At 45.5% G+C, this 16397-nt stretch overlaps 1 protein-coding gene across 1 annotated transcript in view; it reads left to right on the forward strand.

The window, feature by feature from the left end:
* Nucleotides 1-603: 603 nt before the first annotated feature.
* klhl29 (kelch like family member 29) overlaps nucleotides 604-16397 on the forward strand; it is a 152416-nt gene continuing 136622 nt past the window's right edge. Inside the window, exons 1-2 of the mRNA XM_083642792.1 lie at nucleotides 604-1051; nucleotides 7157-7690. Of these exons, the coding sequence (XP_083498918.1) occupies nucleotides 949-1051; nucleotides 7157-7690 (637 nt within the window). The 5' untranslated portion in view covers nucleotides 604-948. The remainder of the gene's footprint in view (nucleotides 1052-7156; nucleotides 7691-16397) is intronic.

Genomic DNA, 16397 nt, shown 5'->3' on the forward strand with positions numbered 1-16397 from the left:
ACTGATTGGAGAGGACTGAATCCATCCCTGGCATATGACTGGCCAAGTGAACGGTTCCCTCACATAACCAGCCCTCTGAGGGAAAGTGTCCCAGACCCAGAGAGAGCTCTGCAGCATGCAGTAACGTAGTGTATCAGTGTAAGAACTCTCATGGGTCTGGCGTTGAGACTAGGTGTCTAGTAATGTCTAGGACTAGGTGTCTAGGTAACCATAAAGTCTAGGTAACTAGTGTAAAATAATATGATGCCGTGGATTATTTTCCTCCTTCCTCCCCTATTTCCAAACTCACCAGCCGCCACTGTGTGCGTGTGTGTGTGTGTGTGTGTGTGTGTGTGTGTGTGTGTGTGTGTGTGTGTGTGTGTGTGTGTGTGTGTGTGTGTGTGTGGCGGGGGGCATAAATTAAGAGAAGAGTAGTCCATAGTGCGGGCGGGCAGCGCCTCAGAACAAGAGTAGAGCCATGCATGTTTTTGTATTGCGCTCAGGCTGAATTCAGTCATTTACGGTAATCTGGTGCATGACGTGGGAGGTGTGTTTGTTGATAGCGGAAGTCAGTCAGCCAGCCTGAGCCTGCTCGACAGAGGAGAGATTGGAGTAATTATTGTCTGTTGCACGTAGTTTTACGCTTTGTTTCTACATCAGTAGGCATACTGCATCATTTAATGCTACGGACTGCACGAAATAAACATTCAAAACTCAGCTGCGGAGTCAGGGTGTTTGACTGAAGACGAGGAGGAGACGCTGCCTGTTTTTCATGGCAACCACAACAACATGAGGAAAGGGCAAGTCCCGGTGGAGTAACGTTAATTAACGTAATTTGGACCTTGTAAACGTGCATTTCTAATAATAATAATAATAACGATAATACATGGGACTTAACGTTATATCGCGCTTTTCAAGGACTCGACGTTTTACACTAAACTAAAGGCGACGACGATAGTGCAACAAACAATGGACACACATGACACATACACGCAGGGGGGGACTAAAAGAAGGCGGAACAACGATCATAAAGGCAGTATGGATTATACCGGGCATGAATTGGAAATCTCTGGTAAGTCTTTGCTTGTTGTTCCTTACTGCAGCTGCAGCAGTTCCCCTCTTGCTTATTGTCTGATAGAAGTGCTAACCAGCTGGTTACTGAGCTAACATTAGCAGCTGCTAAGTGCTAGTACAGGTGACGAGTCTCAGCCAGTCTGTTCAGCTAGAAAGATTGATATTCGCCTCCCGTGTGAAACGGTGGCAGTTAGTTTGGTAAGTGTGTTTCAAAGTGAGCAATTGTGTTCGAGGGAGTGGAGCAACAACCGGGATTTGGGGGGAATTGGCAATCGGGGAGAAAAAAATATAAACCTCTCCATTAGTGTGATTATCAATAAATAAATAAATGGGTGGGTGGGGCGGGAGTGTTATGTGTCCACATTGCACCTTAACAAGCCATGCAGTCCCCACCATCTTCACCTACATAGTGCTTCTGTTCTCATCTTGTTGTCCTTGTTCCTGTTACTGTGTCACTTAGCAAAGCTAATCTATCTTAAGATCATTTGACAAAAGTCTGAAAGTCCTCCAAATGATCTCCCCAAGGCTTAATTTGGATATCGACCTTATTAATTCTATTCATGCCTGTTTGAAAACCTGGAGCAGGGGGCGGCACGCAGGCTGCACAGTAACGGGTTAAACCACCGCTGAAGTTTTTTACTCTTATTGTAATGAACTCACCCAGAATGGCTCTGCCCTAGAGCAGTCAATTTCCTTCCGTCGCTCTGCTGGCCTCTGCCTCCTCTCATCACAGATGTGTCTCATTTAAGAGTAATACTGGCACAGAGCAGAGCTTGTTCCAGTGGAACTTCTGGCTCATCGCATCTCGACTCAGAATGTAGACGGCTGCTACGCTGGGGGCCAGCATGGTGTCCTGCTCAAAACATGTTCCACATGTCTACATTGTAAAATCTAAGCCTGTGCCGCAGCAGCATGGGCAACTGACATACAGTAGGCTAATTAGCCCCTGAGTGTAATTCGCATAGTTCCCCTAAAGATTTAATTTGGGTCATGGATTAATTATTAAACAGTCTGATCAGTTTGCTTAGCAGAATGTTTCTGCCGGGGTTGTGGCCATAATCACGCATTGAATTGAGAAGAAGGCAAAAAGCCACGGTAAATTCCAATTCAATCGCACTAAGAGGAAATGTCGTTTTTCTTTTCTTTTTTCAAATTCCAATTCCTCAGTTCAACTGGAATTGATGAGTTCATTTATGAATTGACCCCAACAACCCTGGTTTTCCACCAGTGGAGTTGTTATGCTGTAATGATGGCAGAACATGGTTGAGAATGGGATAATAGTGAGTGAATCCTCCTATTGTCTGTACTGTTCAGACTGGGCTTTCAGCCGATGCCTGCTCCCTGCCCCCTGCAGTGGGACATTCAGCACCCTGCTGTGAGCGGACAGCGGCTGGCTGAATGGGCTGTGAAGTTCTCCAGGTCTTCTCATTGAACGAGGCTCGGCGCACTCGCTGTCCCCCATCACCCCCCCCCCCCCCCCTCGCTCCTCCCCTCCCCTGCCAACTCCTCCGCCCACGCCGCATCTCGGAGCAACGCGCGAGGAGAGTGAGATGTCACCGACCCAGCACGCTGTCGCATATGACACTCAAATCCAAGCATAGTGTGGCATATTGATATGTGTGTGTGTGTGCGCTATTCCAAACTGTGACTGGCATTTGCAACGAAGCCAGCTCCTCTCCGCACTTCACTGAACTGTGTTGCCAGAAAGTTCTCTGCCAAATGTGCCAGAATTAATCAACGCTTTCTTTCAACAGAAGGTTCACTGCTGTGTCTGTTTAAGGAAGTTTCTCTTTGAGAAGAAGTTCTGTTTCGATCCTTTGTTTTGCTTGAAATGCAGGAAAACGGATGCTGTTTTTATGTTGTGCTTTTAGAATTACCTAAAGGTTAATTGGGGAATTCATGGACGATTTAAAAAAGGCCATGCAGCACTTTTGATATAATTTAATATTCTATCCTTTGCCAATCTTAATTATGAAATACAAGAGAGCAATCACGACCAGGATGCATTTAATGTTAATGCAATTAATTCTTCTTCTTCTTAAACCTTTCATCAGCTTGGCAGGCTAGGCCTGCGAATATGACTGAATGTTGGGCCTTGCTAATGAGATTCTTTGTGTACTTAATAATATATTCCAGTTGTAATAGTCTCGTCCAGAAAGCGACGGTAAAGGACCCGGGCATAGAATTGGAAGAGAGATGCATATCAAACTATAATCAATGCCGCCTCCTAAAGAGGTCATCTTATTAAAAGCTTGCTAATCATCCCCAAACTGGTACATGGCGTGGAATTATTTCATTATCCCATTTGATATGAATCCTGTATCAGGAGGAGCTGCAAACGAGGAGAAATGAAAGACAGTGTTGGTGTCGATTAGCCCAGTAACTGATGTAAATTATGAACCAAATTGGCCTCTGCTGCTCTCTAGCTAAACTAGATCCTCTATTATTGCATTCCCACGTCTCTCTCTCTCTCTCTCTCATCCCGAGACTGTAATATTAGCAGGGCTAGTCTCATGAATAATGTGGGTTTCTTTTTCCTTCTTTTTCTTCCTCTTTTTGCATGCTGTGATTTAACCTTTAGCCCCTCAGCAGAGTGGCAGGATATTTCTGGAGCTGGGACAGAGGTAGGGCCATAGGTTGAGGTGATGTCTCGTCATAGACGCTGGGTTAGCTGGCTCAGCCTGGCTGGGGGGCGTGGTCAGGGTGGGGTAAATCCCCCGTTCTCTCCATTCAGCAAAGTTAGAATTTAGCTGCTAGCCCAGCCCAGGCAGACACGATCAGCAGTAAACGCACATCTGAACAGACGTCTTGTGTTCTGCTCTAGAATCCCCAAAACTGTAGTTAGAGCCGCAGCACCTTCCTTTGGTGAGTCAGCCCATTGGGATACAGTATATGGACGGTTTTACCCCACACACGCCGACTGTCTCTATACTGTATGATTTCCGCAAAATGGAAAAAACCGGACGGAATCATGGAATTTGGTAATAAAATGGAATCAACTGTAAAACATGGAATATTGCAGTATTATTATTAACACTTTCAGTGCCACGGCCCTTGGGCAAAAGGTTGCTTGCTGTGCCACATAGGCCGCAATGCATTTTAAAACAGTCATATAATTTTTTTAATAATTACTATGTAAACACTGAACACGCACAAATAACGATGAGACTCTCTTCTATCACCTGCAAAAAAAAGTTTATTGATCCCATTTTCCGTTCTTTAGTTATGAGCCGGAGAAGATAGCTTGATTGAACGAAAAACATACCTTTTTTTCTACGAGCTGAGATAATGAGCCTTTTGTGAAATTAAACATTTCAAGCACATCTCTGACTCTGAAGCTAATTTTCTGATGTCTGGGTCTGTCTGGGTGAAGTGTATGCTGCTCTGCTGCTCTCCGTGCTCCCCCCCCCCCCCCCCCCTCAACTGCACACGCCTCCTGGGTGTGTCTTATGTGTCTGGTGGCTCTCAGTCTCTGCTGAGTTTGCTGCGCACACACAGTGAATGGTGCGCGACATTCAGCTTTTTGGTTCCGCGTGTGTTTGTCACGGGCTGGCATGCTTCCAGTTCGGAATAATAATGCTGATTATGTGAATGTGCTGTTGCAGCGTACATGGAAGTGCTCAGTTGTGACAGCGGATGCTGCTGCTGGGGGCACAGCTGGCGTTGTGCTCGTTTATGGAGGCACGTCGATGCATACGGACGGATGCAATGCGATTTCCTCATTTTCACCAGTGACTATTTCTGTGTGTTTGGCTCCTTTTTCTCTGATCAGGAGAGTGCTGTCGCCACCTAATGGGTTTGTAAAATAGGTTATCGACCTCCAATAGCTACAATATTGTTAGAGGCGACGTAAGAAGCTTAGATCGACACCCCCCCGTCAAAAAAACAATTTGGAGTTATGACGCCATTTGGCGTCGCTGGCACTGTACGGTAAATTTCTAATGACGCCATATGGCGTCGCTGGCACTGAACGTGTTAAGTATATCTAATTATCGTAGTAGTAGTAACCCAAATTATTTCAGAATTGTAAAATAGGCCTAGAGAAATGAATCACTTTTCGATTAAGGTGTTTTTGATCTTGTTTGGGGGGGGAGGGGTTGGCCCCAATTATAGCCCCATTTCGAGGAAAATTGACGACAAACATCGGATAATAAGAACAGTAATACTTCTGACCGGTATCAATGTGTAGCAAGTAATAGTTGAGCAAATTATCAGAAAATAGCGTTAATTTATGATATTTTAATAATGTTAGTAGACACACGTAACTATATAGATACCGTACATCTAACGTCCATAACATGGCGGACCATTTAACGTTATCTATACCGTTAAATAAAGCCTTAAGCCTTCTCTGTATTCAGACCATTGGATTCAGCCCAGAAACCGGAGTACGTTATAACGTTATAAATATAGTCACGTTATAAACAACTAACCGACGCTGGGGGTCCGTATGGAAACTCGAGTGTTAGTGTTACTCGAAATGGTTAAAAGTTCAATAAATTTGGTCATTCAGTGCCGTTTTACTGCAATGTAAAGTAAGTAGCGGCATTAGCCACAGTAGCTGACTACCCATAATGCATTACGGCGATAAGCGAGACAGGGCAAATTCGGAAACTCCCCCGGCAGCCGCCCCCTCCCCTCGTACTTCCGTGTAGCATTAATTCATTCAACCAATCAAACGAAATCAAACAATATCCGGAAGTGAGCTTCATTTTGCTGTGTCAAAGTCAATGAGCTCCGTTGGTCCATTATATATATGTCAATGGTAAGAAATTACTGTTCTACATTGAAGTAGAAATTTAAATAATTAACTCGTTGGTTTTGGATTTATTTCGCTTCAAGAGTGCATTTTTGTTCGTGTGACCCTCAACACAGGCTTTGAGAATCCCGGGCCACTTACTGATACTTATGCTTAAATTAATCCACTCATATTCTGGTTTATTTCAAGAAAAACATTTCGGCTAGTGGAAATTCTAATTGGCTGGTAACTTTAAAATCTAGCAGCCATATTGGCAGGTGGTCAAAAAAGTTAATTTTAAGCCTTGCAGGGAGAGCAGGTGGTGACATAGGAGTGAGTGAGAAAAGGATCAAATATTGGTGGTTAAGACTGAATAATGACATCACAACTGTTCATTTAAAATGAGTCATTCCTCTAAACCTGGCTTCAAATGCCCAAAATGTTTTCGCGCTGGCGCCGTTCGGCCCTCAGCAAAATCTGGTAGCGAGGATTTTTTTGTGTGGCCCTCTCTATCATCAAAGTTGCCCATCCATGGGTTATGGTATGACAATATTTGTTCGGCCCCCGGCAACAATCTGGGTTTCTCATGTGGCCCCCCATGAAAAATAGTTGCCCACCCCTGCTCTAGACAGAGGGCATGAGGAGCTGGGGGCGGGGAGAGGTTCAGGGAGATGGGAGGCAATATTCAGGTCCAATATGGCTGCATTCTCACAAGTGCAATACCATGAGTATCCTCTCCCCGACACTGATCGCCACATCCTCAGTATCCACGCCTCAGGGTAGAGGAATGATTGGCTCAGAGTGTCTGGCTAAACGCATCCTCGGTATCCACGCCTCAGGGTAGAGAAATGATTGGCTCAGAGCATCTGGGTAAACACAAGCTCCTACACAGATCATGGAGCTGCTGACTGCCACACGCACTGAGCATGTCTCCGCACTGTGTATGCTTTCAGATTCAAAAGCATTTGTTCAGCTTGGAATAAAATAAATCCCCTAATCGTATTGTGGTTGTTGATCTTGGACACGGCTGCATGGATCACTGCAAAATCGTTTGCGTTTGACATGAAGTTTCAAGTCCAAAACAAACTTTGACCAGAGAGCAGAGCGTGCGCGCTGACGGTTCTGGCGCGGAGAGTAACTTCAAGCTGTAGTCTGTCTTCCCATGCTGTTTTCTGTCTCCATTTGATCATCTAATACCAGACCTAAAATCAGCACTCTGGCTTTGTCTACTGGCTTACCAAAATGCCACAAATCAATCTGCGGTATAAAATTACACGACTTTCATATTGTGTTATTGTGTGAAGTTGGATATGCAATTGATTGTTCTCTTCCTTTCCCTCTTCTGTCTCTGCCTGTGTCTGCCAGGTCCGCCGTGGGCTCCTCCAGTAGCTCCGGTGAGCCAGCCCAGCCTCCTGCCCCACACCTACGGCCTCCCCCAGCCTCCCACCTTCAGCCACAGTGTGACCGTGCAGTCGCCCATCGTAGGAGTAACCCCGTCCATCCAGACCCCCATGCCCCCGCACCACCCCCTCATGACGGCCCACTTCCAGCTGCCGCCGCACTCCGCCCAGCAGCCGCCCCCCATGGTGCTGGGCATGCCCGGCCAGCCACCGTACCCCTCAGGCCAGCTCTCTGTAGCGCCTTCCCCCCACCACAACGCCCACGCCAACCACGTGCTTCATCCAAACCCTCACAGTGTGATGGGCAATGGCCACTTACCCCCTCACCACAACCACCACCCCCTGATCCATCGCCCGGCCTTGCCCCTGACCAATGGACAGGCAGCACCGCAGGCCCAGCCCACAGCAGCAGCCAATCAGGACGGCCCTAATGGGCTGCAGATGCTGCGGACAGTTGGAAGAGGGAAGTACGAGTTCAGTGACCCGGGACATCCCAAAGGTAAGAGGGGCCAGTCCCAAGGCACATTGTTAGGAGTTTCAGGATCAGTGTCAGTCTGTCTAATCCAGGGCTTTCCAAAGTCTGAGACTGTGGGCCTCCCCTCAGACAAGGCTTGGAGAAATGTGACCCCACCCCATCCCCTAGACACTCAAGTCAACAATTGAGCCAAGATAGACTGATATTGCTGTACTTCAGACATACTTCAGACTGCACCAAATGCATAAAAAAAAGGTCTGAAGGCATTTTTAGTTTATGTCTCTGGAAAAGAGGTGGAAAACCAAATCACACACATTTAGGCTATTCTATTTGATCTCCTCTTGATAACTAATCACTAATGTCATTTTTTAACTGAGCCTCCCCTGAAACTGTTTGGAGTCGCCCTGGGGTCTAAGCCCACCTCCCACTTTGAAAACCTCTGGTCTAATCTAACTTGAGATGTGGAACCAGCTTCCAGAAGGCTAAAAAAGCAAGGTAGATCTCTGCTCAGCCATCAGAACCCAGCTCAGTAGTGGGTCCAAAATGGGGACGCGTGTTAGAGGTTAGATCAATGTACTCTTAACTCTCTATTCCCAGTGACCTCTGCGTATGTGGGCCGTGTTGGTATGAAACACAGAGGCCTCTGTCTGTATACCGGAGCAGTTTCGAATGCCAACAGTCATAAACAAGGCCACAAACACTCTGGCAGGAGGTTGTTAAAATACAACTTGCAACCAGAGCCAATTCACTTCAAAGCTGCTCCAAGGTCACAGGGAGCCGTGTTGTGCTTAGCCCACCGCTACTGAAAACGTGTGCCACCTACAATACCACCTGCTGAATTGTATGGAGGAGGCATGAAGGAAAACTCTTCTAAATTCAACCTAACATACAGTACTCCAGCAGCACCCGCAGTCATGTACTGTAAGTTAACTGTATGCTATGCTCTCAAATTTGTTCGATTTTGTCAGTTTAACTGGCAGCACCCTTTTCAGCCTTACTTGCAGACTCACAGAGCCTACCAAACACCGGGCTGAAAGGGCTTTTTCAGTCAGAGCCTACCAAACATCTCTCTGAGCTCACGAGGAGCCGTGTTGACGTGTGCCGTGTTTGCGAAGGTGCTTCAGGTGCTGTGGCTGATGCCTGGAGTCTGCAAGCCGTAAATTGGTGTTTGGTTTAACCTTGGAGTTTATGATGCAGGGCCCGAGAAACAGATGTTCACAATTCCCTGACCAATTTTCACATTTAATGAAGCTTTTAATTTGGGTTTAGATTGTTTTCGTTTTCCCGAGTCATTTTGATCAATAAAACGTGTGCAAATGAGCTTGTAGGCTGCAGAAAGCAATTATTTCGGGGGCTGCCTGCGATACATTGAAATGAGACAGCAGGTAGAATTGGAAATGGATAATTAAATGGTCCAGTCTATATGGAGTATGAGAGCTTTTTGGCTTCTGCCATCTTGGACGGAGTGTCTTGATCCATTATGTACATGTCAAAATGTATTGACTCCTCTTTACAGGCCAAGAAAGCTCCAGTTTATGTGGAACCAGATTATACACATCCATTTGACAGAGCACTATAGAGGGGCGGCTTTAGCTCAGGAGGTAGAGCGGGTCGGCCAATGACGCAAGGGTTGGCGGTTCGATCCCCGCTCCCTCCCAGCTGCTGTCGCTGTGTCCTTGGGCAAGACACTTAACCCTCCTTGCTCCCGATGGTGTGTAGGCACCCTGCCGCCATCGGTGTATGAATGGGTGAATGTAGACTATCTACTGATTGTAAAGCGCTTTGGATAAAAGCGCTATATAAATGCAGGCCATTTACCATTTACCATTCATAGACTTGTGAAACATTCAGCAGTGCAATCACTCATATAGTACTATTATTATTATTTGTTATCTTGTCATATCATACAGCATATATACAGCATAAGTATACATTCAGGCGGTGTCTCGTCATAGATGGTCAATGGGTCAGCATGGGGGAAATCCTCCCGTTCTCCTCATTCAGCATAGTTAGCATTTAGCTGCTAGCCTAAGCCCAGCCCAGCCCAGGCAGACAGGATCAGGGATTCATTCAACCCCCACATCTGAACAGACGGCTGTACCTGCTCTTGAATCCCCAATCCTGTAGTGTAGAGCCACAGCACCGTCCTTTGGTGAGGCAGCCCATTGAGATATATGGGGGTCTTTCCCCCACCGTCTAGGTCTCGCGCACCAGCCGTAGTAACATTTTGTGGGCGTTAATCCCACACATACCACTTTCAGACAGACACGGTTCTGGTTCTGGCTCTGGCTCCGTTCTGGAGTCTCAGAACCTTGGTGCTTTCTGGCGAATCAGCCCGTGTTCACACCAGTTTAAGCGGAACCAAAGTAGGACATTATTCGGTAGTGCTTCTTCAGTTTTGTAAGTTTATTAATTATTTGGTCTGGTGTTCGAGTGAACCCGGCCTTGGCCATCTCTGCCGCAAGTTCGGCATACGACTTGCTCTTTTTTGTACTGCTTTCTAGCTTTTCTTGAAAATTCGGTAGATGCCCAAATCGCCACTAAACATTTGGTTTCCTCAGCAGACCACTGCAAATTATTTTTCTCCATGTTGTCGCTGCGTTCTTCTCCTCCCTGCTCGTTTTCACAGCCTAGAATAAGACACGTGCACTGATGATGTCACGGTTGGCAAGGAAAAACCAACACTTTTTTGGTTCCGCTGAGAACCAACTTTTCAGGTTCCGAACCAATTCTTTTTTCCATCTGAACGCTCCAGCCGGTTTAAATTTGGGTTCGGGAACCGGAACCGGCACGGAGCCCTGCCGGTGTGAAAGCCCTGACAGACCCACTGTATCTATGTGGCTGCAGTTTATCAGCTGCCATGCTCCAATACAAATGGAGGGAGGAAACGAAAGCAGAATATATCTACCCTGCATTATTAGTTTTATTTTCCACAACATCACAACATCATACACGTGACGTTACATGTGACGTTACACGTGACGTTACACGTGACGTTACACGTGACGTTACATGTGACGTTACACGTGACGTTACACGTGACGTTACACGTGACGTTACACGCTAAATCTTGCGCCTCTCTGAAGGCCAAACTGGAAAAATGGAGGTGCTTGAATCTCACATCATCTCTGCCATTCTAGCTGTTTTTCAGCCCTACTTGGCATTAGATAGACAGTAAGTGGGCGTGTCATTGGTGTAATGATGTCACAAGGACACTGGGTCGGGGATAGGTTGTGACGTCTCTTCGCCCACCTGGTGAGCTTGACCTTGCAGTGGTAATAATCACAGCAATGCCAGCCTGAGCGTCCCGTCGTCTGACTCTGCCCACAGTGCGCTCTTTCTTCCCGCGCTTATCTTATCTGTCTTTCTTCCTCCTTTCTGTTTGTCTCTCTTTATCTCTGCTCTTTTTTTACCTCACAGCGGAGAGCTTTCCTTCCTCCACTCACAAGCTTTTCAAAGGTGCCGTGTGTCCTATCTGAAATCAATTAACACTGCATACCGATGTGGCAAGGCTACCTACTGACCTATTGCACCGGCATAGTGCTAAAACGTGTAGCCAAGTCTCTGGCGGCCTGCGATCCTGGCTGGCTGCCCTGCTGGAAATGTGTTGGGCCGAGGCACCTTGGCTTTTTTTGGAACGGCACTAGTTTGTGAAAAGGGAAGGATGCAGCCGCTGTTTGGGGGTCAGTGTCTTCCCAGCCTTCCAATGTCTGATGTTAGGATTAGGTTGGCTAATCTGATCCCAGACCTGCAGTTTTGGGGTTCTTCCGTGTGGCATAATAAGGTGGTAAAGAAAGCTATTAGAGAACCAAAGTGAACGTCACTTCCTGCCTCGTACCAGTGTCTAAAAGACTGTGAATAGTGGTGAACGGAGAGAGACGTTACTTGTTTTGATCCCGTTTGAATTGTGCCACAGGGTATATACATAATGTGCCATATGATGTTTGTGAATTTAAAAGGTGACTTTGCCAGTCAAGAAAGTCGCAGTTTGTGGTAAAGCTGTTGCACTATAAGTTATAAATCAGAAAGACGACCCACAACCACTCGCGTAAGTGATGTGTCTCCCAAGAGGCCATGTTGTTGTTGTTGTAGTTGGTGTGACGTACGTTGTGCGAGACGAAAGATGTCGTGTCGATTGAGCCGCGGTTTCATACAAAACTAAAACGTTATGTTGCAGTTTCAAGACAAACTGCGACTTTCTTGACATGCATAGTTCTATTTTAAATTGACAAAATGTACATGTGGACCTCATGGCATAATTCAAACGGGATCAAAAAAAAGTATTGCCTCCTGTCGTTCATCACCATTCATATTTGTTTTAGATGCTGGTACACATGGCAAGGCAGGAAGTGACGTTCACTTTGGCTCTCTATCGCCTCCTCATACATAGAGACACACTTTCTCTATTTCTCTCCCCCTCTCTCTCTCTCTCTCTCTGTCAGGGCTTGCAGTAATTGCAAATACATGTAACTTATGGCACAAAACGTTGTGACCTTCATCTCATACTGCACATTAGGCTAGATTAGAAAGTTATAGGGCAGTAAACTTCCACGACAGCTCAGCAGAAACAGAATGAGGTCTGTGGGGATCCACCCCAAGCAACTTGTAAGGAATACATTTTTCTGAAGATAAGAGATGAACTGTTTGAAAATGTCAGAGACTGAACACTCATATTTACTCTCAAATTGCCAAAATAAAACTGGTCATGTGATGTGCTTTTTTTTATTTTAATTTTGTATAGACGTGACTGAGAAGCTTATTGAACTAGAAGGGAGAGTGCAGATCTCCGCCAAGGCAAGGTTCTAATGGCAATAATGTTGTTCATTATTATTGCTTGGTGCTCTTATTGCGTAGCCTGGTATCCAGCCCCATATGAATCGCAGTTATCAGCACTCTTCATATGGGTCTGCACGCAAGGCATTCATCCACTGGCGGTTATTCAGGGCATATACTGTCCGAGATGCCTGATTGGCTGGTCGATGTAGGTGGCGGGACCAATCGAATGTTACCGATGACGCATTACAGAGTGCTGCAACAACACACCTGTATGTTAAATAGCTAGCTAGCCAGCAACCAATCAGTTGGAGCTGAAACGTACATCACCGAATCAGTGGCGGATAGCCTTGTGTCCAGACCCTAATGAAGGATTCATGGGGGTTGGATACCAATTCTTGCGTGAGTTCATTGGATCTGAATTTGCTCCCAAATGTAATGGCTTCTTCCTTGGCCCATGCTACATACACCCTTCCACCAAGTTTCATTCAAATCGCCCAGTGGATTTTTCCTTTTATTCGTGCTGAAAAACAAACCGACAAACAAGGTATGGAATGGTAGCCTGCTAAGATTAATATGTGACTCAGTGTTGTTGGTTGTTGATGTCGTTGTTGTTGCTTTTTGCTTTTCACTTGTTTAAACGTTATTGAAATCTGTCAAATTGTTCATCTTGTGATTAGTGGTCAGTTGTATTGTTTGAGTCGGCAGAGCCATTCAGATTTTCGCCATCTTCACTGCCATAAGATCAAGGAGCACAATGGAAATAAGTCTGTGACTTTATTGTGCCATCATTTTTAACACGTTAAGTGCCATAGCCGAGCTATCTCGTCTTACATAATCCAACGCTTGAGTGCCAGAGCCGAGATATCTCGTCTTACATAAACATTTTTTTTTTTTGACGGTGGGACATCAATCAACAACTTTTACATCTTCGAGATCACTATTGGAGCAAGAGAATGTGTATAATCTATTTTACCGACCCACTAAGTGTTGACAGTGCTCCCCCAGACGAGCGAAATCAAAGAAAAAACTGCCGCGGGAGCAAGCCATTCAAGGAAATGGCGAGGCGATTTTACAGTAATCCATTCCACACTTGTCTTGCCCGAGAGCGGCCGCGCGCAGGCAGCAGCACACAGAGAGCGGAGAGCGATTTGCAAAATAGATTATAGGTGAAACACACTTTGAAACACCTCAGAAAGGCCAGAATCAACATCTGCCCATCGCCCACGCATTCCCCGGCCCATCTTGACTCGCACAAGGAGCGTCCGCACGCAGGCAAGCAGGCAGGCAGGCACGCAGGCAGGCAGGCAGGCAGCAGCAACGCGCTTCTGACACGCCCGCTGTAGAGCCAGGAGGAAGGAGGAGAAGACACACGGAGGGAGGAGTTTGAATGAGAGGGGTGTTTCCTGTTGTTATGGAGGAAATTACTGTTCAAAACTATTGTTTAGAATGTCTGACGGTCTTACTGATGCCAAAAATGAATGGTTAAAGTGACTTTTCTATCGAATTTCACAAAAAGCCATTTATCTCTGAATAAATTTCCAGACGCTGAAACCATGCTGTACTCAACGGCTAATATCTACATAACTACTAACTCTGCAAACTAACTCTTTTAGACAGAGAAAGCACACATTCTATTAGTTATTTTTAGATGATTGGTGTTCATGAATTCTTAACAGAAAATAATCCTCGGCTCTTGTAAAATGAGCCAGAATCCTCAAAAAAAACCCTGGCACAACTTACCTACAGGATGAAAAAATGGCTGGCACTCAATGTGTTAAAGCTAGGATGTATTATTTGCTTCTTCTATTGTCGAATCAAATGAAATGAAATCAAACAGCAGTGAAAACATAACCTCCTTGGCGGACGTCCTAAATGAGAAAGCCACAACTTAAATGTGTTGCGTGAGGCATCAAAGAGTCAGTGGCAGTAAGAGCACAAGTGCAGGGGCGCTTTGTGGCTTTTGGTGGCAAAGCCCTGGAGCTGCTCAGGCCACTGTGTGTGTCTGTCTGTCTGTCTGTCTGTCTGTCTGTCTGTCTGTGTGTCTGTGTTTATCTGTGTGTGTGTGTGTGTGTGTGTGTGTGTGTGTGTGTGTGTCTTGAGACTGGTGGGTGACTGCATGCGTGTTGTGTCAGATGTCAGCCTCACAGCCTTAAAGCCAAACACCACAGTGACAAAAATCACACTCCGTGTTTGATTTGTCTTTCCCTTCAGAGGGAGCAATTTGTCTTCACTCTGCATCAGTGAGCACATCAGCAACTGTGTGTGTGTGTGTGTTGTGTGTGTGTGTGTGTGTGTTGTGTGTGTGTGTGTGTGTGTGTGTGTGTGTGTGTGTGTGTGTGTGTGTGGTATATATATTTCTGTTTACAGTATATGTGTGTTTGTATATGTCTGTATGCTAGGGGTGTCACAATATATCGTCCCACGAAATTTCGCGATAGTAAAACGTCACGATATGTATCGTTGAGATGAAATCTCATATCGCAAAAAAAATTTTTTTTTTTTTTTTTTTCAAAAAATAGACTAAGAAACGTCTTTGTTTGTTGAAGTTCAATGTGTGGAAAGTAGTTCAGTTGAACAAGTCTCTGAAGAGACACATGAGAAGTTATACAGGAGAGAAACCATTCAATTGAGTTTCTGGCAAAACTGTTTACTTGACAGGAAAAACTGAAGATGCATAAAAAATAGATTAAGAAAAGTCTTGTTGTTTGAGTTTGAAGAAAAACTGAAGATGCATAATGAGAATTTATACTGCTGAGAAACCTTTTAGTTCAAAGTAAATCTAAGTGACGGTGTAACTACCGTAATTCTATTTCAAGATAAGCCTTATCTCCAATCTCATGTTTTTTCTAGTTGTTATTGTAATAACAATTTCCCACAACAGCATGTTTTGTATTTGTGCATTTCAAATAAAATACTACTTTTCCAGTCATATATTGTCATTATTCAAGTTTAAAAAATATTGTTAAAATCGTATCGTATCGTATCGTTATCGTGAACCCAGTATCGTGATACGTATCGTATCGTGAACGGAGTGTATCGTGACACCCCTACTGTATGCTATATATTTGTGTGTGTGTGTGTGTGTGTGTGTGTGTGTGTGTGTGAAGATTCACACAGTGCAGCTTGGTAGCAGTTTTCGTCTCGTCTCCTGCTGAGGTACGCCAGTCTCCAGGCTGTGATCTAGCTGGCTGAACTAGCTACTGCTTTCTCCATCCACACACAGCAGCTCTTTTCATAATAGTCCTGGTGTTCCAATCAAACTCCACACCCTCTTGCCAATTGTGACAGTAGTTTCCCTCACACCGCCCAACTCTTAACCTCAAATCTTTTCTTCTTCTGGTCTCCCTCTACCTCCCCCCCCCCCCTCTCTCTCAGAATGCCAAGGCAAGTGAGTTTATTGGAATCAAATTAGAATATGACAGAGCTCCCACACACTGAGATCAGCTGTAGACAGGCCAGAGCCACAATCATCATATTTGACGGCACATTTTGCTCACGTGAGAATACACAACCACAAGACTGACATTAGGCTCTTTCATACACAGATCGCGCAAAAATAGCCGTTTAGGAGTCCCGTAAAGCCAGCCGCCTCGCCACAGAAATTGCTTTCACACAGAGCCAAGCAGCACGGCCACATCCCCGTGCTGCTGTGTACTTTCAGGTGAAATCCCCTGCTCCCGGATTGAAAGGCGAGCGCAGGGATTTCCAGCTCCTCCTAGCCCAAATTAATATTTTCATAGGTTAGTGTAGCCTGGCTACTGTATGATGAACGAATTCATTCAACAACAATACTTCCCTCCTTCTCCGCTGAGCAGGGAGGATATAGGTGCACTCGCATGGTGGGCGGAGTTGCCAAAACAGGCTCCGCTGCGGAGTGCATCTGCCGATTTTCTGGCAGCGAAGTGTTGCATGAATTGCATTCAAGGAAAGCCAACTTTATTTATACAACACATTT

Source organism: Poromitra crassiceps (genome assembly GCF_964638095.1).
Source record: "Poromitra crassiceps genome assembly, chromosome: 9".
Taxonomy (NCBI): domain Eukaryota; kingdom Metazoa; phylum Chordata; class Actinopteri; order Beryciformes; family Melamphaidae; genus Poromitra; species Poromitra crassiceps.